General features: G+C 40.4%; 2 protein-coding genes and 1 pseudogene across 6 annotated transcripts in view; 2 read left to right on the plus strand and 1 right to left on the minus strand.

Annotated features, from left to right (window-relative positions):
* The window catches only part of ZNF568 (zinc finger protein 568), a 72,869-nt gene that overhangs the window by 12,865 nt on the left and 32,350 nt on the right, over positions 1–27,654 (plus strand). Inside the window, exon 2 of one of the 2 annotated variants that reach the window (XM_050768997.1) lies at positions 4,002–4,165. The gene's annotated coding sequence lies outside the window, so the exon portion shown is untranslated. Of the gene's footprint in view, positions 1–3,804; positions 4,166–27,654 lie in introns of those variants that run through there. The other variant, XM_050768998.1, reaches the window with a different exon arrangement.
* On the minus strand, positions 934–27,644 carry ZNF829 (zinc finger protein 829). Of its 4 annotated transcripts, none has more exons than XM_050769191.1 (6): positions 27,319–27,644; positions 26,443–26,567; positions 26,278–26,335; positions 24,599–24,725; positions 24,195–24,290; positions 934–3,651 (listed from the first exon to the last, which is right to left on the minus strand). In XM_050769191.1, the coding sequence occupies exons 2-6, from the start codon at positions 26,478–26,480 to the stop codon at positions 2,672–2,674; spliced, it is 1,299 nt and encodes a 432-aa protein (XP_050625148.1). In that variant the 5' UTR covers positions 26,481–26,567; positions 27,319–27,644; the 3' UTR covers positions 934–2,671. The 4 variants fall into 4 exon arrangements, with proteins under 4 accessions (XP_050625148.1, XP_050625152.1, XP_050625151.1 ...); XM_050769195.1 differs by lacking the exon at positions 27,319–27,644 and adding an exon at positions 27,104–27,262; XM_050769194.1 differs by lacking the exon at positions 26,443–26,567.
* On the plus strand, positions 20,114–20,682 carry LOC126942108 (PEST proteolytic signal-containing nuclear protein-like; annotated as a pseudogene).

Genomic DNA, 27,654 nt, shown 5'->3' on the forward strand with positions numbered 1-27,654 from the left:
CCTCCGCTTCTCAGGTTCAAGCAATTCTCCTACCTCAGCCTCCCAAGTAGCTGGGACTACAGGCGCCCGCCACCACGCCCAGCCAGTTTTTCTATTTTTAGTAGAGACGGGGTTTCATCATGTCAGCCAGGCTGGTCTCAAACTCCTGACCTCAGGTGATCTGCCCACCTTGGCCTCATGAAGTGCTGGGATTACAGGCGTGAGCCACCATGCCTGGCTTGTTTTTTAATTCTGTTTATGTGATGAATCATGCATTGAGTTGCATATGTTGAGCCATCCTTACACCCCTGGAATAAAATCCACTCGACTGTGCTGTTATTATCTTTTTTACATAGTTTGATTTGGTTTGCTAGTATTTTGCTGAAGGTTTTGATGTCTATGTTCATCAGGGATATTGGCTTGTAGTTATTTTGTGTGTTTTACCCTTGCTTGGCTTCAGTACCAGGATGACACTGGCTTTGCAAAATGAGTTAGGGAGGATTCCCTCCTATAATTTTTGGAATAGTTTCAATAGTGCTGGTACTAGTTCTTCCTTGCCTGTCTAGTAGAATTCAGCTGTGAATCTGTCTCGTCCTGGGCTTTTTGTTGTTGCAAGATTTTTTCTATTACTGATTCAATTTCAATACTCATTAGTAGTTTGTTGAGGATTCCTAGTTCTCCCTGGTTCAATCTTGGAAGGTTATGTGTTTCCAGGAATTTATCCACTTCCTCTAGGTTTTCTAATATGTGCATATAGTCTGCTGATTTTTTATATGTCTATGTTATCAGTTATAATGTCACCTTATTATTTCTGATTGTATTTATTTGAACCTTCTTTTTTTCTTGGTTAATCTAGCCAGTGGTGTCAGTTTTACCTCTGCAAAGAAGCAACTTTTTCTTTTATTGATCTTTTGCATTCTTTTGTTCTCAGTCTCATTTTCGCCTGCTCTGATATTTGTTATTGCTTTTCTTCTGCTAGCTTTGAGTTGGGTTTTTTTTTTTTTTTTCTAGTTCCTTGAAATGTGACGTTAGGCTATTCATTTGAGATTTTCCTATCTTTTTGGTGTAGGCATTTAATGCTATAAAATCCTCTCTTAGCACTGCTTTTGCTATATCTCAGATGTTTTCGTGTGTTGTGTCTCTATTTTCATTTATTTCAAAAAATTTTAAGTTTCCACCTTAGTTTCATCATTGACCCAACAATCATTCAGGAGGAAGCTGTTTAAATTCCATGTAACTATATAGTTTTGAGAGTTCCTCTTGGTATTGATATCTACTTTTATTCCATTGTGGTCAGAGAAGATATTAGATATGATTTTGGTTTTTTTTAATTTATTGATACTTGCTTTGTGGTCCAGCATATGACTTGTTTTTGAGAATGTTCCGTGCACAGAAGAGAAGAGTATACATTCTGTGATTGTTGGGTAGAATGTTCTTCAGATGTCTGTTAGGTTCGTTTGGTCTAGAGTCCAATTTAAGTCCAAAGTTTCTTTGTTGATTTCTGTCCCAGTGATCTGTCTAGTGCTGTCAATGGAGTGCTGAAGTCCCCTGCTATTGTTGTATTGCTGTCTATCTCTTTCCTTAGGTCTAGTAGTATTTGTATTATGGATCTGGGTGTTGCAATGTTGGGTGCATACATATTTAGGAATGTTTTATCTTCTTGTTGAATTTATCCTTTATCATGATAAATGGCCTTCTTTGTCCTTTTTAATTTTTGTTGGTATAAAGTCTGTTTTGGCCATCGTGGTGGCTCACGTCTGTAATCCCAGCACTTTGGGAGGCCGAGGCGGGCAGATCCGTTGAGGTCAGAAGTTCATGACCAGCCTGGCCAACATGGTGAAACCCTGTCTCTACTAACAATACAAAAAAAAAAAAATTAGCCAGGCATGGTGGCACATGCCTGTAATCCCAGCTACTTGGAAGGCTGAGGCACGAGAATCACTTGAACTCAGGAGCCGGAGGTTGCAGTGAACTGAGATTGCGCAACTGCACTCCAGCCTGGGCAACAGAGCGAGACTCTGTCTCAAAATAAAGTATAATAAAATAAAATAAAAATAAAATATATTTGACTAACAATTTATATGTAAGAGGAAATTACAAATATATTAGACAAAATCATTCTAACAGGGTATTATGGGTTGAACTGTGTCCCCTAAAAAGATATGCTGAAGACCTAACCCCTGGTACCAGTAAATGTGACCTTACTGGGAAATAGGGTCTTGACAGATGTAATCAAGTTAAGATGAGGTTACCAGGTAACCCCAATCTAACCTGACTGGTGTCCAAATAAAAGAAAAGACATACACAGAGATACACAGGGAGAATGCAATGTGAAGATGGAGGCAGACATTGGAATGATGTATGTAAAAGCCAAGGAATGCCAAGGACTGCCAGCTGTTAACAGAGGTTAAGAAAAAGGCATAGGACAGATCCTCACTCAGAGACCTCAGAAGGAACCCAAACTGTCAGCACCCTTGATTTTAGATTTCCAGGCTCTAAACTGTAAGAGAATAAATTTATCTTGTTTTAAGTCACCAAGTTTTTGGTACTTGGTACTTTGTTATTGTATCCTTTAAAAACTATTATGTAGGAGAGCCTTTGATAATGTGTATCCTAATTTGTTCTCATTACCTGTTTTTTAAAAAAAATATTATAAAGGTTAACAAAACAGTCTTACTTTGCTTTCTGTCATTCAACCAGTATGAATTCCCTCATGGCGAATGAGGTCAGAGCGACTACCAAAAGCCTTTCCACATTCCTTACAGTCATAGGGCTTTTCACCAGTGTGAATTCTCTGATGTCGAGTAAGGTTTGAGCCTTTATTAAAGGCCTTCCCACATTCATTACATTCATATGGTTTTTCATCTGTATGGATTCTCTGATGTTGAATAAGTTCTGAGCTCTGAATAAAGGCCCTTCTACATTCTTCACATTCATAGAGCTTCTGCCCAGCATGAATTCTGTGATGGTTAGTAAGTGTTGAGGCACTATTAAAGGCCTTCCCACACTGCTTACATTCATAAGGTTTCTCACCAGTATGCATTCTCTGATGCTGAATAAGCCTTGAGTGTTGAGTAAAGGCTTTCCCACATTCTTTACATTCATAAGGTTTCTCACCAGTATGAATTCTCAGATGTAGAAAAAGTTGTGAACTTTTAGTAAAGGCTTTTCCACATACTTTGCATTCATAGGGTTTCTCACCAGTGTGAATTCTCTGATGATCATTAAGGTTTGAGCAATACTTAAAGGCTTTTCCGCATTCCTTACATTCATAGGGTTTCTCACCAGTGTGAATCCTCTGATGTTGAGAAAAATATGAACTACAACTAAAAGCCTTGCCACATTCCTTACATTCATAGGGTTTTTTACCAGTGTGAATCCTCTGATGTCGAGTAACGAGTAAGCCACCACTAAAGGACTTCCCACACTCCTTAGATTCATAAGGTTTTTCATCAAAATGAATTCTCTGATGTTGAATAAATTGTGATTTCTGATTAAAAGTCTTTCCACATATCTTACATTCCCATGGTTTCTCTTCACTCATAGTTTTTTGAGGTTGAGTAAGAAATGTGGGCTGAATAAAAGTAGTTATGTCTTCATGGGTAAGTATTACTTGACTGAAATGTCTCTTCTTTAGAGATAATATCTTGGTCTCACACATTGATTCCAGATCTGAAAGAAAATACAAAGGCAAATACATTTTCCTATTCTGAGCGAGTTAAAACTTCTAAAAATGAAATGGGAGGATTAAACTGAAAAGAATATCTGAAAAATTACACATTTAGTTTTCAAAGGTGGCTAGGCAATCTGTAAAATTGACAAGAAAAGCATAGACGTTAGGAGAGGTAATAAAAGAAGCTGAGGATATGGATTTGGAAAGTAGATGACCTCTATGATCCTCAAATTTTGGTCTGAACCACAGTCACCTTAAGCCTTGGTGAATACACAGTGTTCAGCACCATCTTCCATATTATAGAGAGATTCAAATTTTTTATTTTTATTTTTATTTGCCCCCATCCCAGATCTCCTACAGACGCTGCCTGAGACCCAGCTCTGTGTCTCCTCATCATACAGCTCGTGGCGCTCCAACTGCAAGGCCATTAGCATGGCCTGGCAGGGGTTCAGCTGGAGGGCCATGGAGGAGGACAGGCCAGCAGGATGCCGCCTCTGCTCCAGGGCATGCACTGTGAGTAAGAGATTCTAATTATATATACATGTATAAACATATAGTCACATACACAGAGCATGATACTGTATGTTTTGCAATTTGTAGATAATTGTCAGACCTCATCAAAGGACTATTAAGAATAATAAATGTGGCCGGGCGCGGTGGCTCAAGCCTGTAATCCCAGCACTTTGGGAGGCCGAGACGGGCGGATCACGAGGTCAGGAGATCGAGACCATCCTGGCTAACACAATGAAACCCCGTCTCCACTAAAAATACAAAAAAAAAAAAATTAGCCAGGCGTGGTGGTGGCACCTGTAGTCCCAGCTACTCGGGAGGCTGAGGCAGGAGAATGGCGGGAACCCGGGAGGCGGAGCTTGCAGTGAGCCGAGATCGCGCCACTGCACTCCAGCCTGGGCGACAGAGCGAGACTCCGCCTCAAAAAAAAAAAAAAAAAGAATAATAAATGTGTTGAAAGGCTTAAATGGCAGGGGTGGGTGGAGTTCAGTGACTGTGCAAGGGTATACTGGCAAATCACTAGCCTCCAACAAATGTAATATGCTGAACACAACTGGTGGGAAGAGTAGACAGGTAAATCTCTTCTGTGCATAAAGCATGATATGGGTTAGGGACTCACTGAAAATAATTTGCTCTGGAATTCTGTGATGTTGACCTTGGGAGAAAGAAATGAATCATTCAAGTCATAGCAGTGACTGAGAAGGAAGACAGCTCAAGTTTGAGACACAAGAGAGTTAAGACAGGATGAAATGTACTCTATGAGAAGAAAGGAAGTCCATGTCAACATATAAACTGTGAGCCCCAGTTCTATGCTTTAAGGCAATTACTTAACCTCTGAGCCCTCTGTTCCTTGTTTATTGAAATGGGAATGACACTTAACTCATGATTGCTAAAAAGATGAAGAATAATGTATGTAAATAATCTGATGTAAAGTAAGCAGTCAGTATTGGTAGCTATTATTATGAAAGAATGCCATAGCAAAAACAGATACTGAGCAAATGAAGTGGCTTGAAGACATCAAAATAAAGCCAGCTAGACTATCTCAAGTCCTCCCTCCACATGATCATTGGCCAAACTTAGTCTGGGTGAGTCCCTAAAAATCTCTTAAAGTTGTCCTTTTTTAATTATTGAATCCCCTCTTTCCTAGACCACTATAGGAATCTCCTAATGGTCTCCCCAGTATGTCCCAGCACCCTCTAATCCATTCAGCAACTGGTGTGGTATTTTGTCTCGCTTTGCCCTACTGAAAATCTAAACTCCTTGGTAATTACCAAGAAGACTCCAATAATGAGGCTCTTACCTACCTCTTCAACCTTGTGTTATACTCCACTTCCACTTGCTCAAGAAGCCTCAGTCCGTCAAGCACATCAAGTTCTCCCTGCCTCTCAGGGCCTTTCCACACACATCTCCCCTTTACCTGGCATACCCCTCATCCTATCACCATTGTTGGCCCTGCTAATTGCTGCTCATCATTTGAGCCTCTGCTCAAACAGCATATCTCTAGAAGGCCATAACTGATCTTCAGTCTAAATTATGGTCTTCCTGTTATTAGGCCTCAGATCTTCCTGCTATTTCTTATTAATAGCGCTTATTATTTGTAATATTATATAATCTGCATAGATCCAACAAAATCAAGAAATGTTTTATGTTTTCACTAATATATACTCAGCTCCTGGCAAACTACCTAAAGAATTACTGAGGCAATAAATGAGTGTAGATTTATTGTTCTCAAGAATACATTTTTAGAGTGGAGTTACAAGATGGATGACTAGAGGCACCCAGCATTTACCTCCTCCACAAAGAAGGACCAAAACAGCGAGTAGATAATCACACACCAAACTGAGCATCTATGACAGAGCACTGGAATTCAGCAGGGAAGTAACAGGGAACCTCTGAGGCACAAAGAGAGAAGCAAAGCAGTTGGCCTGGCCAGGATCAGCTTGGAGCCCAGGGGAAAGGTAAGGGAGACCACATTCCCACTGTGGACTCCTGCAATCCTAGCCACAAAACAGCCCCTCAGCCCTCATGGCCCTAAGACTAGTAAAGGGAGCTGCCCAGTGTCTACACAATACTGTTCTAGATAGAGAGTTCATGCTGGGTCCCTCCCCAAACCCAAGCAACTGCAGCATGGTGTCATTTTGGGAGCCCAGCTCCCACCAGACTACATCCTGCCCAGGGACTCAACAGTTCTTCCATCTCTACATCCATGGAGCTCTGCTGGCTTCTCCCCATGTCCATGTAGAGGGTTACAGCACTGCAATGATGGCTAGAACCATTGGTGTGGCTAGGTCCCCAGTACTCCAGTCCAGCACTCAGAGTCCTACACCCTGGGGAATGAGCAGTACAAAAGAGTTGGAAGCTGCCTTTGGGACAGCGGGAGCTGAAGTGTGTGCTCCCCAGAGCCTGAGAGTCACCTGCCTGGGGCCACTGCCACTTACAGGAACACCACTACTTCCAAGCAGCTGGATCCCTATGCATCTGCAAGTGCCTTCAGGGGCCTTAAGACTAGTGCTGGGCAGCATCAAAGGGCCTAACATCAAGCCTACCTGGACCACCAAAGCTGCTGCCTCCGCACATCATCTGAGGGTTTGGGAATCGACTGACCTTACTGGCCATTGCTGGTGCCCACATGCACCAACCATCCCCGCAAATGAGGAAAGGCAGAGCCAATGTGCCACCAAGGTCCGAGCATGCTGTCTGGGGGCATGGGAATTGACTTACCCTACCCACCATAGCCTGAATCCACATGCACCACTCGGAGGGTGAGAAGACAGGGTTTCCATGCCTGGTACTGCCCCTGCCACTGCCTATATGCAATGTCCAGGGGTGTGGGGATGAATTCACTCCTCACACTCCCACCAATGCCTGAACATGTCTTCTGGGGGCCTAATTATGGGCTTTCTTAGCCTGCCAGTGCCCACCATCTATCGTTTGGGAGCCCAGGGATTGACTCAGCCCACCCACCATCACTAGCATCCATACACCCCTGCCAGTGACCCGAGGACAGGCCAGCCTAGCCTGCTGCCAACACCACTGCAAGCATCAAAATGTACACACCACCTAGAGGAACAGAGACTGGCCCATTCAGCTTGCCATTACCACTGCTGGTGCCTGCATATGTTGCTTCAAAGCCCAAAGAGTTGGCTAACTAATGTTATTGTCATAATCAATGCCATACATGCCAACAAGGAGCCCAAGGACCTGCCTTCCTTCCTGGCCCACTGCTGCTACTGCCAGCACCTGAGCAAGCAATCTGGAGGCCCAGGGATCAACCTTCATGGAGCAGCTACCAAGTGTCTGAATACACCACCTTGGGCCCCATGATCCAGCATGCCCAGGCTATCACCAACACCACTGGGGCCTACAGACCAGCATAGCTGGCATCCCTATCCCAGAAAAGCCTCATCACAGCTTCCACTAACAACCAAACCCTAAGTCACTGAGGAACTCACAGACACTGCTGCCACTGATTGCAGCCAAAGAAATCATATGGAGATTATACCACTGCATCCACCTAGAACAAAGCCAAAACAACCTACCCAACCAACACTATAAATACATGTACAGGAAAAAGGTTTTCCTTATGAAAACAAATCCATAAAATTGGAAAAAATGACCAGAACAAGAAATACATAGATATCAATATAAGGATAAAAGAAACATGAGAAAGCATGGAACCATGACATCTCCAAAGTAACACAATTAATTCTCCAGCAACAGATTCCAACAAACAATAAATCTATCAAGTACCTGGAAAAGAATTCAAAATAATGATATTAAAGAAGCTCAGTGGGACCCAATAGAACATGGATAAATACCAAAAGAACCAGAAAAACAATTCATGATCTGAATGAGAAATTCAGCAGATAGATATCAAGAAAAAGAACCAAACAGAAGTCCTGAAGCTGACAAATTTCAATTAATGAAATAAACACAATTGAGAGCTTCAACAATAGACTAGATCAAGCAGAAGAAAGAATTTCTGAACTTGAAGACAGGTTTTTAAAAGTAATCCAGGAAGACAAAAGTAAAAAATAATAAGTAATTTTTAAAACTGAAGAAAGCTTAGGTGACATATGGGACATCATAAAGCAACCAAATATTCAAATTTTGGGTATTCTAGAAGGAGAAGAGATGGGCAAAGGCATAAAAACCTATTTAACAAAATAATAACTGAAAACTTTCCAAGTCTTGTAAGCAATACAGACATCCTGATACAGAAGGCTCAATGATGCCCAAATAGATTCAATCCAAAAAGGTCTTCTAAGGTCCATTACAGTCAAACTGTCAAAAGTCAAAGACAAAGAGAATTCTAAAAAAAGCAAGAGAAAAGCATGAAGTCACATATAAGGGAACCCTCAGGCATCAAGTCACATATAAGAGAACCCTCATCAGACTAGTAGCAGATACCTTGGCAGAAACCTTCCATGCCAGGCAAGAATGGGATGAGATATTCAAAGTGCTAAAAGAAAAAGCACTGTCAGCCAAGAATACTATACCTAGCAAAGCCATCCTTCAAAAATGAAGGAGAAAGTTTTTCCCAGAGAAGCAAAAACAGAGAAAATTTGTCACAACTAGGGTGACCCTATCAAAAATGGCAAAGGGTGTCCTACATCTGGAAGTGAAAGACATATCTACCATCATTAAACAAATGAAAATAAGCTCACTGGTAGAGCAGATATACCAATGGAAAGAGAAAGGACTCAGATGTAACCATTACATAAAACCACCAAACCAAATGATAAGAGAAAAGAAAAAGGATATAAAACAACCATACAAAAAATTAACAGATTAGGAATAAATCCTCACCTATTAATAATAACTTTGAATGTAAACAGCCAAATCCCCCACTTAAAAGATACAGTCTGGTTGAATGGATAAAATAAATATGACTCACCTATATACTGACTGTGAGAAACTCACTTTATCTATAAAATCACAGACAGAAAGTGAAGGGATGAAAAAAGAAAATACGGCACACAAACAGAAACCAAAAGCAAGTGAGAGTAGCCGTACTTAAATAAAACAGATATTAAGTAAAAAACTGCAGAAGAGGCAAAGAAGGTCTTTATAGAATGATATAGGGATCAATTCAGCCAGAAGATATAAAATTCTAAATTTATAGGCACCCAACACTGCAGCACCCAGATATATAAGCAAATATTATTAGATCGAAAAAGAGAGATAGGGCTGGGTGTGGTGGCTCATGCCTGTAATCCCAACTTTGGGAGGCTGAGGCAGGAGGATCACTTGAGGTCAGGAGTTCAAGACCAGCCTTTCAAACATGGTGAAACCCTGTCTCTACTAAAAATACAAAAATAAGCTGGGTGTGGCCAGGCGTGGTGGCTCATGCCTGTAATCCCAGCACTTTGGGAGGCCGAGGCAGGTGGATCAAGAGGTCAGGAGATCAAGACCATCCTAGCTAACATGGTAAAACCTCATCTCTACTAAAAATACAAAAAATTAGCGAGGCGTGGTGGTGGGTACCTGTAGTCCTAGCTACTTGGGAGGCTGAGGCAGGAAAATGGCGTGAACCTGGGAGATGGAGCCTGAAGTGAGCTGGGATTGCACCACTGCACTCCAGCCTGGGTGACAGAGCAAGACTCTGTCTCAAAAAAAAAAAAAAAAAAAAAAAAAAAATTATCTGGGCATGGTGGCATGCACCTGTAATCCAAGCTACTCAGTAGGCTGAGGCAGGAGAACTGCTTGAACCTGGGAGGCAGAGGTTGCAGTGAGCCAATATTGTGCCACTGCACTCCAGCCTGGGCGACAGTGCGAGACTCTGTCTCAATAAAACAACAAAAAAAGATAGACTCCCATAAAATAATAGTACGGGACTTCCACATCCCACTCTCAGCATTAGACAGTTCGTCTAGATAGAAAATCAACAGCTTTGGATTTAAACTGGACATTAGACCAAATGGACCTACCAGACACTAACTGAACATTTTATCCAACAGCTGCAGAATACACATTTTTCCTATCAGCACATGGAACATCCTCCAGGAAGAGACCATATGTTAGGCCATAAGACAAGTTATAACTAATTTTTAAAAATCAAAATCATATCAAGTATCTTCTCAGACTACACTAGAATAAAACTAGAAATCAATAATAAAAACTTTGTAAACCACACAAATACATGGAAATTAAACAATGTGCTTGCTCATGCATGCCCACTGGGTCAATTAAGAAATTAAAGATCATCAAAGACTACTACAAGCAACTATATGCTAACAAATCAGATAACCTAGAGGAAACAGAAAAATTCTGGATACATGAAAACCTACCAAGATTGAACCAGGAAGAAACAGAGAAGAACTTGAGCAGACTAATAACAAGTCACGAGATTGAAGCAGTAGTAAAATGTCTCCCAACAAAGAAAAGCCCAAGACTAAATGGCTTTACTGCTGAATCCTACCAAAATTACAAATAACTAACCTAAATTTTTCTCAAACTATTCCAAAAAATGGAAGAGGAGTGAATTCTTCCTAATTTATTCCACAAGGCCAGCATTACCCTGATACCAAAACCAGAGAGGGACATGACGACAACAACAAAAAAGATTTGATATCCCTCATGAACATAGACCCAAAACCCCTCAATGAAATACTAGCAAACAAAATCCAATAATACAACAAAAAGATAATATACAACGATTAAGTGAGATTTTTCCTGAAAAGTGCAAGGATGGTTCAACATAAGCAAATCAATAACATGATGTATCAGATCAACAGGATGAGGGACAAAAACCATATGATCAGCTCAATAGATGCAGAGAAAGCATCTGCTAAAGTTTAACATCTCTTCATTATAAAAACCTCTCAACAATCAGGCATTAAAAAACATACCTTAACATAATAAAGACCATATATGACAAATCTACAGCTAACACCATACTGAATGGGGAAAAGCCGAAAGCCTTTCCTCTAAGAACTGGAACAAGACAAAGAAGCCCACATTCACCACTGCTATTCAATATAGTACTGGAAGTCCTATCCAGAGCAATTAGGCAAGAGAAAGAAATAAAACGCATCCAGACTGGATAATAGAAAGTAAAACTGTCCCTTTACGGATGACATGATCTTACATATATATAAAAACCTAAAGATGCTACCAAAAATTCTTGGAACTGATCAATGAAATCAGTAAAGTTGCAAGATACAAAATCAATATACAAAAACAAGTAGTAGGCTGGGGATGGTGGCTCACGCCAATAATCCCAGCACTTCAGGAGGCCGAGGTGGGTGGATCACTTGAGGTCACGAGTTTGAGACCAGCCTGGCCAACATGGTGAAACTTGTCTTGACTAAAAATACAAAAATTGGCCAGGTGTGGTGGCAGGCACCTGTGGTCCCACCTACTCAGGAGGCTGAGGCAGAACTGCTTGAACCCAGGAGGCGGAGGCTGCAGAGAGCTGAGATCATGCCATTGCACTCCAGCCTGGGAGACAGAGCAAAACTCTGTCTCAAAAAAACAAAAACAAAAACAAAAAAAGGATTTCTATACATCCACAATAATGAATTAGCTGAAAAACAAATCAAGAAAACAATCCCATTTATTAATATAATAGCTACAAAAAACAACCTAGAAACAAATTTAACCATGAAGTGAAAGACCTCTACAAGGAAAACTACAAAACACAGATGAAAGAAATTGAAGACAACACAAACAAATAAAAAGATATTTACATACTCATGCACTGGAAGAACTATTGTTAAAATGAACATATTTCCCAAAGCAATCTACAGATTCAATGCAATACCTACTGAAATACCAGTCAGTTTTTACATGAACAGCAAAAACAAAAAAAAATCCTAAAATTTGTAGGGAATCATAAAAGATGCCAAATAGCCAATGCAATCTGTAGCAAAAGAACAAAAGTGGAAGAATCGAACTTCAAAATATACTACAAGGCTGTAATAACCAAAACAGCATAATAAAGGGTACTTTCATAAACAGGGTCCTGTCATAAAAACAGACTCAAAGACCAAAGGAACAGAAGAGAGAACCCACAAATAAATCCATGTATTTATAGTCAACTGATGGTTGACAAAGGTGCCAAGAACAGACATTGGGAAAAGGACACCCTGTTCAATAAATGGTGCTGGGAAAACTCGATATCCATAGAGTGAAGAATGAAACTAGACTGTATCTCTCACCATATACAAAAATAAACTCAAAATGAATTAAGTACTTAACTATAAGACCCCAAACTATAAAACTACTAGAGGAAAACATAGGGGAAACACTTCAGAAGAATATGCAAATATATTTTAGATAAGACCTTAAAGATATTTTCAATAAGGGGCAAACAACAAAAAAAAAGACAAATTGGACTATATTGAACTAAAATGCTTCTGCACAGCAAAGGAAACAATCAACGGAGTGAAGAGACCTGTAGAATGGCAGAAAATATTTGCAAACTCTTCACCTGAGAAGGGACTAATATCCACAATTCACAAGGAACCAAAAAAACTTAATAGCAGGGCCACAGTGGCTCATAACTGTAATCCCAGCACATTGGGAGGCCAAGTCAGGAGGATCACTTGAGGCCAGGAGTTTGAGACCAGCCTGGGGAACACAGGGAGACCCCCATCTCTATAAACAATTTTAAAGTTAGCTAGGTATAGTGGCATGCACCTACAGTCTTAGCTACTTAGGAGGCTGAGGTGGTAGAATCCCTTGAGCCTGGGAGTTCAAGGATGCAGTGAGCTGTTCTCATGACACTGTACTCCAGTCTGGCTAACAGTGAAACTCTCTCACATACACAAAAAAAATGACACCGCACACATTCTATTAGTAAAATAAAAAAATACATATATATATATAAAAAACAATTGATAAATATTCAGAGTGATGGGTATCTAAATACCTTGGTTTGATCCTTATACATTGTATGAATGCATCAATCTATCCCTTGTACTCCATAAATATGTATAATTTGTATCAATAAAAACTTAGAAAAAAAAGCTCATGAGAAATCTAATGTATAGCAGGAGGACTACAATTAGTAATACTAGAAATTTGTCAGGAAAGTAGGTTTTAAGTACTCTTACCCTAAACAAAAAAAGAAAGAAAAAAATTATAGTTATTTGATATGACCTGCTTAACTACAGTAATATCAATATGTATGTGTATCAGAACTTCATGTTGTACACCTAGAATTTATACAATAATTTTTAAAAAAGATTCATATACAAAAAAAAAATTGTTTAAACACATATAAAAAAGAGTAACAGTATTTGCTAGCAAAACAGGGTGACTGTAGTCAAAAATAATTTAATTGAACATTTAAAAATAACTAAAAGAGGCCGGGCATGATGGCTCATGTCTGTAATCCCAGCATTTTGGGAGGCTGAGGTGGGTGGATCACTTGAGGTCAGGAGTTCAAGACCAGCCTGGCCAACATGGTAAAACTCCATCTCTACTAAACACACACACACACACACACACACACACACACAGATTAGCTGGGTGTGGTGGTACATGCCTGTAGTCCCAGCTACTTGGGAGGCTGACGCACGAGAATCACTTGTACCTGGGAGGCAGAAGTTGCAGTGAGCAGAGATCACACCACTGCACTTCAGCCTGGGTGACAGAGTGAGACTCCATCTTAAAAAACAAAACAAAACAAAACAAAACAAAACAAAAAAACCTAAAAACTAAGAGTACAATTAGATTGTAACACAAAGGATAAATGCTTGAGGTGATGGATATCGCATTTCCTCTGATATGAGCATTGCATGCCTGTATCAAAATATCTCATGTAACCCATAGATATACATACCTACTGTGTACCAAAAAAATTAAAAATAAAGATTAATAAATAAATAAAAACACAGACCAGGTGTGGTGGCTCGCTCCTGTAATCCCAGCACTTTGGAGGGCTGAGGCAGGTGGATCACTTGAAGTCAGGAGTTCAAGACCTGCCTGGCCAACATGGTGAAACATCGTCTCTACCAAAATACAAAAATTAGCTGGATGTGGTAGCATAAGCCTATAATCCCAGCTACTCAGGAGACTGAGGCAAGAGAATTGCTTGAACACAGGAGGTAGAGGTTGCAGTGAACTGACATTGTTGCCTAGCCTGGGCAACAGAGCAAGACTGTCTAAAAAAAAAAAAAAAAAAGATAACAAGTGTTAGCAAATGATGTGGAGAAACTGGAACCATCATACACTGCTGGTGGGCATGTAAAATGGTGTAGCCATTTTGGAAAAGAGTCTAGCAGTTCCTCAAATAGCTAAACACAGAGTTATGATATGACCCAGCAATTGTACTCCTGGGTAGAAACCTGAAAGAACTGAAAGCTTATGTCCACACAAAAACTTACAGACATGTTCATACAACATTATTCAAAATAGCCTAAAAGAGGAAACCCAAATGTCCGTCAACTGATCAATGGATAAATGTGGTATATCCATAAAATGGAATAGTATTTGGCAATAAAAAGAAATGAAATACTGATACATGCTACAACATGGATAAGCCTTGAAGAGCATTAAGTTATGAAACAGGGAATTTGCAGAAGACCACATATTGTACAATTCCATTTATATGAAATGTCCAGAATAGGCAAATCCATAGAGAAAATCAGCTCATGGTTGCGTGGGGCTGGAGAGGGGTGGGAGTAACAGCTAGAGTGTACAGGGGTTTTTCTGAGGTGATAAAAATGTTCTAAAATTGATTATGGTGATGTTTATACAACTCTATTATATTAAAAGTCACTGAATTGTACATTTTATATGGGTGAACTGTATGGTATGTGAATTATACCTTAATAAAGCTGAAAATAAAACAAAAAAATTAAAGGAGCGCTACTCTGGTTCATAGACAGCAGGGGTTAGGCAACTTTTTTATAAAGAGTAAGATAGCAAATATTTTCAGCTTTGTGGGCTATTCAGGTGTGTGACTGTAGTGCAAAGATAGTCACAGAAAACTTCTAAAAGTTTGAATGTGCTAGGCTTAAACAAAAAAACAAGCCTTTCCAACTTGGACCTGGCAGAATGGTTCCCGCAAAGAAGGGTGGCGAGAAGAAAAAAGGGCCGTTCTGCAATGAACAAGGTGGTGACCCGAAAGTACACCATCAATATGCACAAGCGCATCCATGGAGTGGGCTTCAAGAAGTGTGCCCTCGGGCACTCAAAGAGATTCAGAAATTTGCCATGAGGGAGACGGGAACTCCAGATGTGCGCATTGATACCAGGCTCAACAAAGCTGCCTGGACCAAAGGAATCAGGAATGTCCCATAACGAATCCGGAATGTCTCATAACGAATTCGGAATGTCCCATAACGAATCCGTGTGAGGTTGTCCAGAAAACGTAATGGGGATGACGATTCACCAAATAAGCTCTATACTTTGGTTACCTATGTACCTGTTACATCTTTCAAAAATCTACAGACAGTCAATGGGATGAGAACTAATCACTCACTGATCGTCAAATACATAAACTAATTATAAAATTGCAAACAAAACAAATTCCCCCCTCCCCCGCAAAAATAACGCCACAACCTCACAAGAACTGCTAGCTCAAAAACAAATTTTTAAAAAGACTGGCTTAATAATTCTGTTTTAAAAATAACTATATATCTTCCTCCTGATTTTATCAGTGCAAAATGTAAATTTTAAGATTATAAAAACTAGGCTGGATGCTATGGCTCACGCCTGTAATCCCAGCACTTTGGGAGGCCAAGGCAGGCGGATTACTTGAGCTCAGGAGTTCGAGACCAGCCTGGGCAACATGGCAAAATCCCATCTCCACAAAAAATACAAAAATTAGCCGGTCATGGTGCCGTGTACCTGTAGTCCCAGCTACTAGGGACGCCGAGGTGGGAGGGTCACTTGAGCCTGGGAGAGGTGGGTGTGTGGGAGGTTGCAGTGAGCCAAGATGCACCACTACACTCCAGCCTGGGCAACAGAGCCAGACTGTGTCTCAAAATAAAATAAAATAAAATAAAATAATAAAAACTATACAATTATGTGTTAAACCAAATCGGTGCGGAGGCTCACGCCTATAATTCCAGCACTTTGGGAGGCCGAGGCAGGTGGATCACTTGAGGTCAGGAGTTAGAGACCAGCCTGGGCAACATGGTGAAACCTCGTCTCTACTAAAAATACAAAAATTAGCTGGGCATGGTGGCGCATGCCTGTAATCCCAGCTACTCAGGAAGCTGGGACGGGAAAATCGCTTGAACCTGGGAGGCGGCGGTTGCAGTGAGCCGAGATCACGCCATTGCACTCCAGCCTGGGCGACAGAGAAAATCTCTGTCTCAAAAAAAAAAAAAAAAAAAAAGAAGAAGAAAAAAAAAGTAACTGTGTTGCTCTGTAGTGTGTCAGTTTAAATATAATAGTCGGCCGGGCGCGGTGGCTCAAGCCTGTAATCCCAGCACTTTGGGAGGCCGAGACGGGCGGATCACCAGGTCAGGAGATCGAGACTATCCTGGCTAACACGGTGAAACCCCGTCTCTACTAAAAAATACAAAAAACTAGCCGGGGGAGGTGGCGGGCGCCTGTAGTCCCAGCTACTCGGGAGGCTGAGGCAGGAGAATGGCGTGAACCCGGGAGGCGGAGCTTGCAGTGAGCTGAGATCCGGCCACTGCACTCCAGCCTGGAGGACAGAGCGAGACTCCGTCTCAAAAAAAAAAAAAAAAAAAAAAAAAATAATAGTCAAGATTTTTAGTTAACTTTAAGACAATGGAATTAAGAAAAATTAATAGATAATCCTCGAAAACCTGGATGACTTCTAACATAAGGTATTAAAACATTGATTCCCAAGAATAGTTTTAACATATATGCCATTATTATTTCATATGTATGCCTTGTTTTTTATGTTAGAGGATGGCTATACCTTTGGGTAATGTAAATAAATACATGGGTTTTTTTTGTTTTGTATTTGGGTCAAGGCTAACTTTAGTTATGGTATGTGCAGGGCACAAATGTGCAAAAAGACATTTCTGTCCTTTTTATAAAGGCTTATAAGGAACGTGGGTGGCTATTGGGGGAGTGGTATCACATGAACTTAGGAGTCCGTTAAAATGTTTATGTATCACAGTTCTAAATTACCTACCTCCCACATTTTTCTGTGATTAAACATTATAATTTGAGTAGCTGAGACTATCTGGGAATAATCATAACAGAAATGTAATAGATATGCTTTTGTTATCAAGGAAATTACAGGTCAGGCATGGTGGCTCACACCTGTAAAACCAGCGCTTTGGGAGGCCAAGGCGGGTGGAACACCTGAAGTCAGGAATTCGAGACCATCCTGGCCAACAGTGAAACCCTGTCTCTACTAAAAATAAAAAAATTAGCCGGGCATGGTGACAGGTGCCTGTAATCCCAGCTACTCGGGAGGCTGAGGCAGGAGAATCACTTGAACCTGGAAGGCAGAGGTTGCAGTGAGCTGAGATTGTACCACTGCACTCCAGCCTGGGCAACAAGAGTAAAACTCTGTCTAAAAAAAAAAAAAAATAATAACAATAGTTTTGTCTTTAAAAAACTAGTTGTTCCAAAATGTAAAACTGATACATAAAAAAGACATCTCAGTTTTGATGGGTTTATTTTCAATTCAGTATTTGAACTTGGGAAGAGTATGTAAAAACATTCCTAAGTGACTATTATTAAGCAAAGATGTCAAAATAGAAAGTACAAACTACAATACAAATAAACATAAGGCATAACACAAATGGGGATGCACATTAAGTAGGTAACAGGAAAGTTATAACAACATTTGTGTAATCAGGATATAAACTATGAATATTGCTATAGTCAAGATACATATGGTGATTACCAGAGACCAGCCCTCAACTATCAGAACAAGACATCAGGAAATACTTTTACAGTTTGATGTATCACAAAATGACAAAACAAACATACTATGCAAAAATTGAAGTTAGGTATCAGAAGAATGAAAGTAAGAGTTGAAAATGTATTGTCTTTGATGAGAGGGACCGGGGCAGTCAGGGTAGGAATGTATACATGAAAAAGCAGGCTGCTGTTTTTCTTTTTTCTCTTTTTTTGAGATGGAGTCTCACTCTGTTTCCCAGGCTGGAGTGCAGCTGCATGATCTCAGCTCACTGCAACTTCCACCTCCTGGGTTCAAGCGATTCTCTTGCCTCAGCCTCCCAAGTAGCTGGGACTACGGGCGCCTGCCACTATGCCCAGTTAATTTTTTTATTTTTAGTAGAGATGGGGTTTTGCCACCTTGGCCAGGCTGGTTTCAAACTCCTGACTTCAAGTGATCCGCCTGCCTCAGTCTCCCAAGTGCTATGTTTACAGGTGTGAGCCACTGCGCCTGGCCTGGGCTGCTGTTTTTCAATATAAGCTTTATAACACTGTGATTTCAAACTCTGTAAATATATTACTTTAATGAAAATTAAATTAATTATTTTAAAATGAAAAAGGAATAAAGAGAGACCACCTTTCAAGTAGAAAGGTACAAGGTTAAGGTAAGATTAAGAAGGGGGTGAATTAGCAAGTTGGTAGGGAGGAAAAGTGCTACGAGACAGAAATAAAATACTTAAAAGCAGCTAAGATCAACCGATAACTGGGAAAAAGTGAAGATTCACAAACTCCTTCCTAGGTTCCTAGAGCTTCGTTAAATCTAGAATTCTTTCTCAAGGGAGGCGTGGATCTTCTATTTCCAACGCTAACTCTATAGGTAACAACATCTACTTCTAGGGCTCCAACCATTAACTTCTACTTGGATGAATTTCCACTTCCATATTTTTTGACTGTTTTACAACTTTCTTCTGAGCTTCCTGTTTGATCTTCTCATTGATGAATCTTATTCTGTAGAAATTATTTACAGCAATGTTCTAGCTCCTGCATTAGATAACAAGTTTCTTAATAAGCCTACTTATTTTCTAAACTGTACAGCACCTAGCAGACTAGTGTACAAAATTAAAAAGTCAAACATTTTTACAAGACTTTCTATTTAAAAATCTTAATTCTCCATAAACTGATATTAATATTCTCATGCAAAGTATAACTTGCCATTTTAAGTTTCAAATGACTCTATATAAGCTAATTCTAACTTTTTTTTTTCTTTGAGACCAAGATTTGCTCTTGTCCCCCAGGTTGGAGAGCAATGGTGCGATCTCGGCTCCCTGCAACCTCCGCCTCCCGGGTTCAAGCGATTCTCCTCTCTCAGCCTCCTGAGTAGCTGGGATTACAGGTGCCCGCCACCACGCCTGGCTAATTTTTATATTGTTAGTAAAGATGGGGTTTCACCATGTTGCCCAGGCTGGTCTCAAACTCCTGACCTCAGGTGATCCACCCACCTCGGCCTCCCAAAGTGCTGGAATTACAGGCATGAGCCACCGTGCCTGGCCTAATTCTAGAATTTACAATGAAAATGCAAAGGACTAAGAAGCAGTAGGAGAACTTGCTCTACCAGATAAGATTTATTACATGCTACAGTATTAATACAGTGTGCTATTGGCACAAGGATAGACAAATAAGCCAAAGGAACAGAATTCAGAGACAGACTCACAGAAATAGGAATACAGGATTTATGACAAAGGTAGTCCTATAGAGAATGGGAAAAGGACAGTCATCTCAATAAACACTAAGAAGTCAACTGGATATTCACATGGAAAAAAAATGAAATTTGACCCCTACCTCACAACACATACAAATTCCAACTTCAGAAAAGTAGATCTAAATGGAAAAAGTAAAACAATAAAGCTACTAGAATATAACATAGGAAATATCTTCATGACCTTAGGGTAGGCAATGATTCCTACCCAGGACACAAAAAAGCAACACTATACAGAAAAAGGTAACTGTGACCACATTAAAATTAATTAACTTCTGTTCATCAAAAGATACCATTAAAAGAGTAAAAGACAAAATATAAAGTGGTGGGAGATATTTACATCATGTATAACCAAACACAGGCCTGATACATAGAATATAAAAAGAATTCTTTGAAAGCAACGGGGGGGGGGAAATGGCGGACGGGAAGGCAGGAGAGGAGAAGCCTGAAAAGTTGCAGCGAGCTGGAGCCGCCGGAGTAACGGAGGGGAAAGTTCCATTCGCAGCGCTGAGAAGCGATCAGCTGAAAAAGAAGCCGCCGACCTCCCAACAAAGCCTACAAAGATTTCCAAGTTTGGATTTGCCATAGGTAGTCAGACGACAAAGAAAGCATCAGCCATATCCATCAAACTTGGATCAAGTAAGCCTAAAGAAACTGTTCCAACTCTTACTCCAAAAACTCTTTCAGTAGCCGCAGCTTTTAATGAAGATGAAGATAGTGAACCAGAGGAAATGCCTCCAGAAGCAAAGATGAGGATGAAGAATATTGGAAGGGATACACCAGCATCAGCTGGACCAAACTCCTTCAGTAAAGGAAAACATGGGTTTTCTGATAACTAGAAGCTGTGGGAGCGAAATATAAAATCTCATCTTGGAAATGTCCATGACCAAGACAATTAAATGATGTTTTGAAATTGGGGTGTGGGGTAGGTGTAAAGTTAAAAGGAACAGTTTCTTTTTTTAAAGAATGGTATAAGACTATCTTTGGAGCTGCTTTTTTTTTCTTTTTCATTTTTTTAAAAGATTGAGGGGTACACTAATAAATGAGAGTTTGAAATTAGAGGTAATTTATGTGTTATATACAGATTTCAAGACATTTGCTAGTTTTGTAGTTTCATGTGATTAGTTTCCAAAGGTTACAGATAATAAAGAAATCAGAAATGGTACCTTTTTAAGAATTGCATATTTTTTTAGACACAACTATTAGCACATTAAGAGGGAAGCAAAAAGTTATTGTCTATTTAAAACTGCAAGCAGTTACTCTCTTAACTCCTTATTACCTAAACTTGTTTGGCTCCCAGGAACAGCCTTATAAAGAGAGGGAGTATTGTATTGGGAGGAAAATGTTACTGAACTATTCACTGAAAATAAATTTAGATAAAATACAGCTTTTTTCCTTATGGGCATTTGTTTTGTTTCAAGTCATCATAAACTAGGTATTGCATTGCTATCAGTGGATACAGATGCTTAGCTCCTAAAAGAATTTTTTTTTTTTTAAATGTAAACTGTTGAATATTTGAAATAGTCCACTTCACCTTAATGGGTCTTGTCTATCTTCATTAGTCTTCAAAGAAAAACCATTTGCTACCAAAGTAAATCAGTATTTTGAATGTGCTTCTCTTGTTTTTTGTTTATTAGCTAGTTCCTTTAAGCATTTCCACCAGAACTTGAGGCAAATCATAAGGAAGCTGTTTCTTTTAAAACACAAACCACCACCAAAAATTTAAATTTACATATTGCTTAAATATTTGGCTGTTTTTAGTTTTTAAAAGGTATAAACACCAAAAAAAAAAAAAACATTGTATGAAGATGGAAAATAAGAAGATGCACTTTCTGTAACCTTGTCTAAGGATTTAAATTACTAACTTGTGAACTCCAATTTGAATTGAACTTAACTATCGGCTTTCTTACTAGTAAAATTGTATGGTTTATTTTAAATGCGTACATATTGACCAACGGCCTCTGAAAAAGCACATTTTAGATACTGAAATTGAAGGAAAGAAAATGCATCTTCAAACATTTTTTGGAATCTCACCACATGTACTTTGTTAGATTTGTGTATTGTAGGGTGTCTGTTTTGTATTTTTGTATTGTATATGAACTTTTTAAAAAATGTGACAGTTAAACACATCTTTAAAAGCATAGTCACAGACAAAAGAAGCATACAGTATAAAAATTTCCTTGAAAACTCCTACAATATTATATTTGGAAGCAGCTTCAGATTGTTTTACTGGTGGCAACTGCTTGCTGAGGTCTTTTAGTTGGTAATAACTCCAGAGAAGCAGCCTGCGTATATTCCTAACATTTTGTTCACTAGCATTTAAGGTTAGAATAAGCCCAAGTAAAACGATGGAAATGTATATAGAACTCTTAGTTCTTACATGATTTAATTATATCAAGATACATGAATTTAACTTACTTTAATGTAGGCAAACTATCCATTTTTTGTCCATTTTCCCGTTTGTTAAAATAACATACCTCTCCTACGTATTATTTTCTTGACCCAAATGAAATATTAACCTAAGGTCAAGCTGGGAGAGAGAAATGACTGAGATGAATGTCTTTACTAAAGTACCAACAAATTTGTCAAACTCAAAAAAAAAAAAAAAAAAAAAAAAAGAAAGCAACAGGAAAAAGATAGACAACCGACTAAGTTTAGCCAAGAAACTTAAACAGGCATGTCAGAGAACACACATAGCAGAATAACTAAAATTAAAGGGCCTGGCAATAACAACTGGTAAGAATGTAAGAATACAGAGCAATGGCAACCTTCATACTGCTACTAGAACTGCAAATTGGTATAACTACTTTGGAAAATTGGTATCTTTACTAATGTTGAACACACATATATCCTATTGCTCAGTAATTCCACTCCTATGTATATGCCTAAAAGAAATGTGTACGTACATTTGCCAAAAGTTATACACAGGAACGTTCACAGCAGCATTATGTGTAATAGCTAAAAACTGCAAACAAACCAGCTGTCAACAGTAGAAAGGTCACTTATAGTAATTAATAATATATAAAGCATAATTTAAAATATATTCATAGAATGAAGCAGGACGCAGTGGCTCACGCCTGTAATCCCAGCACTTTGCGAGGCCGAGGCAGGTGGATCACCTGAGGTTAGGAGTTTGACACCAGCTTGGCCAACATGTTGAAACCCTGTCTTTACTGAAAATACAAAAAATTAGCTGGGCGTGGTGGCACAGGCCTGTAGTCCCAGCTACTCGGGGGGCTGAGGCAAAAGAATCGCTTGAACCCAGGAGGCAGAGGTTGCAATGAGCCGAGATCACACTACTGTACTCCAGCCTGGGCAACAGAGCAAGACTCCATCTCAAAAAATAAATAAATAAATAAATAGGCCGGGCGCGGTGGCTCAAGCCTGTAATCCCAGCACTTTGGGAGGCCGAGACGGGCGGATCACAAGGTCAGGAGATCGAGACCATCCTGGCTAACACGGCGAAACCCCGTCTCTACTAAAAACACAAAAAATTAGCCGGGCGAGGTGGCGGCGCCTGTGGTCCCAGCTACTCGGGAGGCTGAGGCAGGAGAATGGCGTGAACCCGGGAGGCGGAGCTTGCAGTGAGCTGAGATCTGGCCACTGCACTCCAGCCTGGGCGACAGAGCGAGACTCCGTCTCAAAAAAAAAATAAAAAATAAAAAATAAATAAATAAATAAATAATATATGTGTATATTCATAGAGTGAAATACAACATAGCCAGTAAGAATGAACTAACACCAGATATATGCAGCACCATAGATATGTCACATAAACAACATGTTGAGCAAAAAAAGCCAAAGGCAAAAGACTAAATACTGTGCAACTGCATCTACATAAAGTTCAGAAATAGGCAAAACGAATCCCTGGTGCTAAATATCAGGATGGTATTTATTTTGGGAGAGGAAAAAGAGGCTGATGATTGGGAAGAGGCAGAGAAGGGGTTCTGAGGTGCTAGTAATGTTCCACTTATTGTCCTAGTAGTGGTTTCACCATTCTCAATTTCACCATGCTATGCACTCATAGTCATGTAGTTTTATGTGTGTATGTTATCCTTCAATTTCTTTTAAAGTAAGAAATAATCAAATGTTTGATAAATGAAAGAATGAGCTATTAAATCCAGAATGAACTGGTCAAAGACGTTAAATAGCTGAAAGTAGAGAAAATGAAAACAAGTACAGGGAAAGAAAAAGACACACACACGCACTTACACACATCTATTTCTTAGGGTAGGAGTGTCTACTGTTATACAATTCTAAACATAGCGTATCATAGGAAGGAATGAAACCTAAAATGTGGATAGAATAATTATAGCATAATTATAGCCAGGGAGGTACTTACTATATTGGACTAGGGAGAAAGTATGAGGAAAAAAAAAGTGGGATACCTTATATGGAAGAGGCTTCGGGCCTTTAAAGGGAGCTTCCTGATAACATCTCAGAAGTATATCTCTTCATAGCCCTGCTCCTGAGCCATCATCTCTTACTTACCTGAACACAGGCCTCTAGTCAGCTCTCTGTCAACCATCCAGGGCTCTTTTCCTTGTTCCAATAAGGAGATCACAGCTGGCTTAGAATTGGAAAGTCCTGCTCACAAGAAAAGACATGGGACATGGTTATGCTCTGGGCTCCCCAGAAATCAGATTGAGTCCCTTAGTGATCAAAGAAGAGATGACATTACAAGAAGGACCAGAGAAAGATGGAGAAGATGAAGCTTCAGCTGCAGCCCATTGGAGCTGCCCACTTCCAACTCTTCCATTCTATTTCAACTCAAACCATTCCTTAGGGAAGAGGGAGCAGAAATTCAGCTGGTTACATGAAGTAAATAATTCACAGTGGAGAAAGGAGACATTTACAAGGGCAGACTCTGAATTTTGGGGAATAGTTATCCTTACCCACTGAAACCAGGTTGCTGAAATTCTCCAACATTACTTCTTTGTATAAATTCATCTGACCAGAGTCCAGGCATTCCCATTCCTCTTGAGAGAAGTCTATGGACACATCCCTGAACATCACTGACCCCTGAAACAACAAACATGCTTTCACAATGGAAGGAGAAAAGAAAAAGATGGTGGTAGAGGTGGCAAGAAAGGACAGAGTAAGCAAAATTAAAGGGGGTGAATCCTATCATATCAGAAGATATATGTCCTGTGTACAAAGGGATGTACAAGTAGGCTGGACTTTTCCAGTGATAGGAAACAGCATGCATTCAGTTCAATTAGTGAGTTTCTTCCCCCTCCCCACTTTCCCTTTATGCCCCAAGAGACAGGAAAATGGGAGGAGCTTTCAAACACATCTCATAATACTTGGAGTAAAAATTCAGAATATCAGGGCAAAACAAAAATGAAAGTTTCGGGCCGGGCGCGGTGGCTCAAGCCTGTAATCCCAGCACTTTGGGAGGCCGAGACGGGCGGATCACGAGGTCAGGAGATCAAGACCATCCTGGCTAACCCGGTGAAACCCTGTCTCTACTAAAAAAAAATACAAAAAACTAGCCGGGCAAGGTGGCGGGCGCCTGTAGTCCCAGCTATTCCGGAGGCTGAGGCAGGAGAATGGCGTGAACCCGGGAGGCGGAGCTTGCAGTGAGCTGAGATCCGGCCACCGCACTCCAGCCTGGGTGACAGAGCGAGACTCAGTCTCAAAAAAAAAAAAAAAAAAAAAAAAAAAAAAATGAAAGTTTCTAAAAGCTTCTAGGAAGAAAAGCCAGATCACATAAGTTTTCAGGAATCAGAATGGCAATAGACTTCTCAATAGCATCATTTGAAACAAGAAAAAAAACAAGTAATTCCTTTAATATTATAAAGGAAAATAAATTCTGAAATAGAATTCTATCTCCAATCAGATTACTAAGCCACTATGAAGATTAAATCAAGACAATTTGAAATCTGCAGGGAATGATAAAAGTATTTCCAATGTGGCTTTTCTTAGGAAGCTACTGGGCTACATGTTCCATCAAAACTAGGGAGTAAATTAGGAAAAAGAAAAGGTACTACATTAAGACACTGGAAAACTAACATGAAAATGGTGATGAAAGTGCCAGTATAATTATAAAAGGCAAATCCTAGAACACCATCCAGCAGCAGACTGAGAGAACAGCATCTAGGAACATAAGAAGTGAGGACTATAGGAAAGACATCTCCAAAGAAAACTAAGGAGCTAGTATGTTTGATCATGCAGAAAATATCGACAGGCAACTGACAGCAATGTTAGAGAATTTGAAAATGATGACGTGGGATCATATTTATGACACTTTTTTTGTAAAAATGTAAACATCAAATGGCAAATGAAACAAAATTTGGTTCTTGACCAATAATGAAAACACATTAAAATATTAACACTAGTTATCTGAGTGGTCAAATTTTATTTTTTCCTGGTAATGCTGTATTTTTGAGATCTCTAAACTAATCATCCTTTTATTTTTAAATCATAATAAATATTTGAGAAGAAAATTTAGCAAGCATAAGTGGAGCAACCATCCTTTTCTGTGATGGGAAAATTATAGGGACCTAGAATTAAATGACATTCCTTTATTAAGCAAGAATTTTCAGAAGAAAAAGAAGAAACCCCAACACACCTTGGATACTGCTTGTAGAAGTTCATCATGCATTCTTTCCGCCTCTTCTTGGTGACACCTGGAGAAAGGTAAAATTGGGAGAGGGAAGAGTAACTGTGAGACACCAGGTTTTTCTTGGTACCCAAATTAGTCAAGTAAGCGGTCTTCCCCAGCCCCATTACCCACCACACATGGGGAATGGAGATCCCAGTAGAATGGGGCATCCTGTCCAATTCCAGTGGCTCAGGGGAAAGGCTGTGTTCACTGCTGTCCAGGGTTCGAATCTGACCACCAGACCTCAGAGAGGTTTCCTAGAGACAGAGCTCTGGAGTCACAATCGCACAGTTGACGGGACCTCATACTCATACACAGAATGCCACATACAGTTAGGGACAGTCACACTTAAATCAAGGCGACATGCACGTCTCACCTGCACACACGGAGCCACACACGGCAACACAGTTACAATCACATACACACCATAGGAAACACACAATTACAGCTGCACAATCGTAGGCACCCCACACTGTCGCAGTCACAATCACACATCACCACGGGTACACACAGCCACAACCCCTCCAGTGACAGGTATCCCATATCCGCACATAAGCCGCAGTGTTATCATCTCCCAGACAATTCCACAGCCTCCCCTCTTTTTTGGAGGGGTGGGGACAGAGTCTCGCTCTGTCGCCAGGCTGGAGTGCAGTGGCGCGATCTCGGCTCACAGCAACCTCCGCCTCCCGGGTTCAAGTGATTCTCCTGCCTCAGCCTCCTAGTATCTGGGACTACCGGCGCGCGCCACCAAGCCCAGCTAATTTTTGTATTTTTAGTAGAGATGGGGTGTCACCATGTTGGCCAGGATGGTCTCGATCTCTTGACCTCGTGATCCGCCCGCCTTGGCCTCCCAAACACAACCTCCCCCTTTCAGGCAGCTCTGCCCACACGGGCCCAAGGCGCCAGCTCCCCACCAGCCTTCGGTATCCTCAACTAAGCCCTTTCCAGTCATCCCGGATGGGAACTTGCAGACCTGAGCCAGTTCTCCCGGGGACCAAAATATCTCACCTCCCAGATCTAAGAGTCCCGCCAGGAGTGACGAAACGTTCGAATTCCTGCGAGAAAAGTGGCAGGCCACCAGGCCCTCTGGGAAATGTAGTCCAGAGCGGGACCCACGCCGATTCCTGTCAGCTCCTCGCCTGGGCCCACCCGAAACGGCTGCTCCCTCAACTCTCAACATCCAGCTGAGCCTCAGAGTTGCGGGTGGCTGTAGCGCTGGGCAATGGAGATGAGCCTCCCCGGGAACCTGGCCCACGCCTCACTCTCACACAGGAAACGCAGACGTGTTCTGGCCGGATGTTGAGTGGGGCCGCGGGGCCTGCTGGGAGGTGTTGTCCTCGGAAA

The sequence above is a fragment of the Macaca thibetana genome, chromosome 19 (assembly GCF_024542745.1).
Source record: "Macaca thibetana thibetana isolate TM-01 chromosome 19, ASM2454274v1, whole genome shotgun sequence".
NCBI lineage: Eukaryota > Metazoa > Chordata > Mammalia > Primates > Cercopithecidae > Macaca > Macaca thibetana.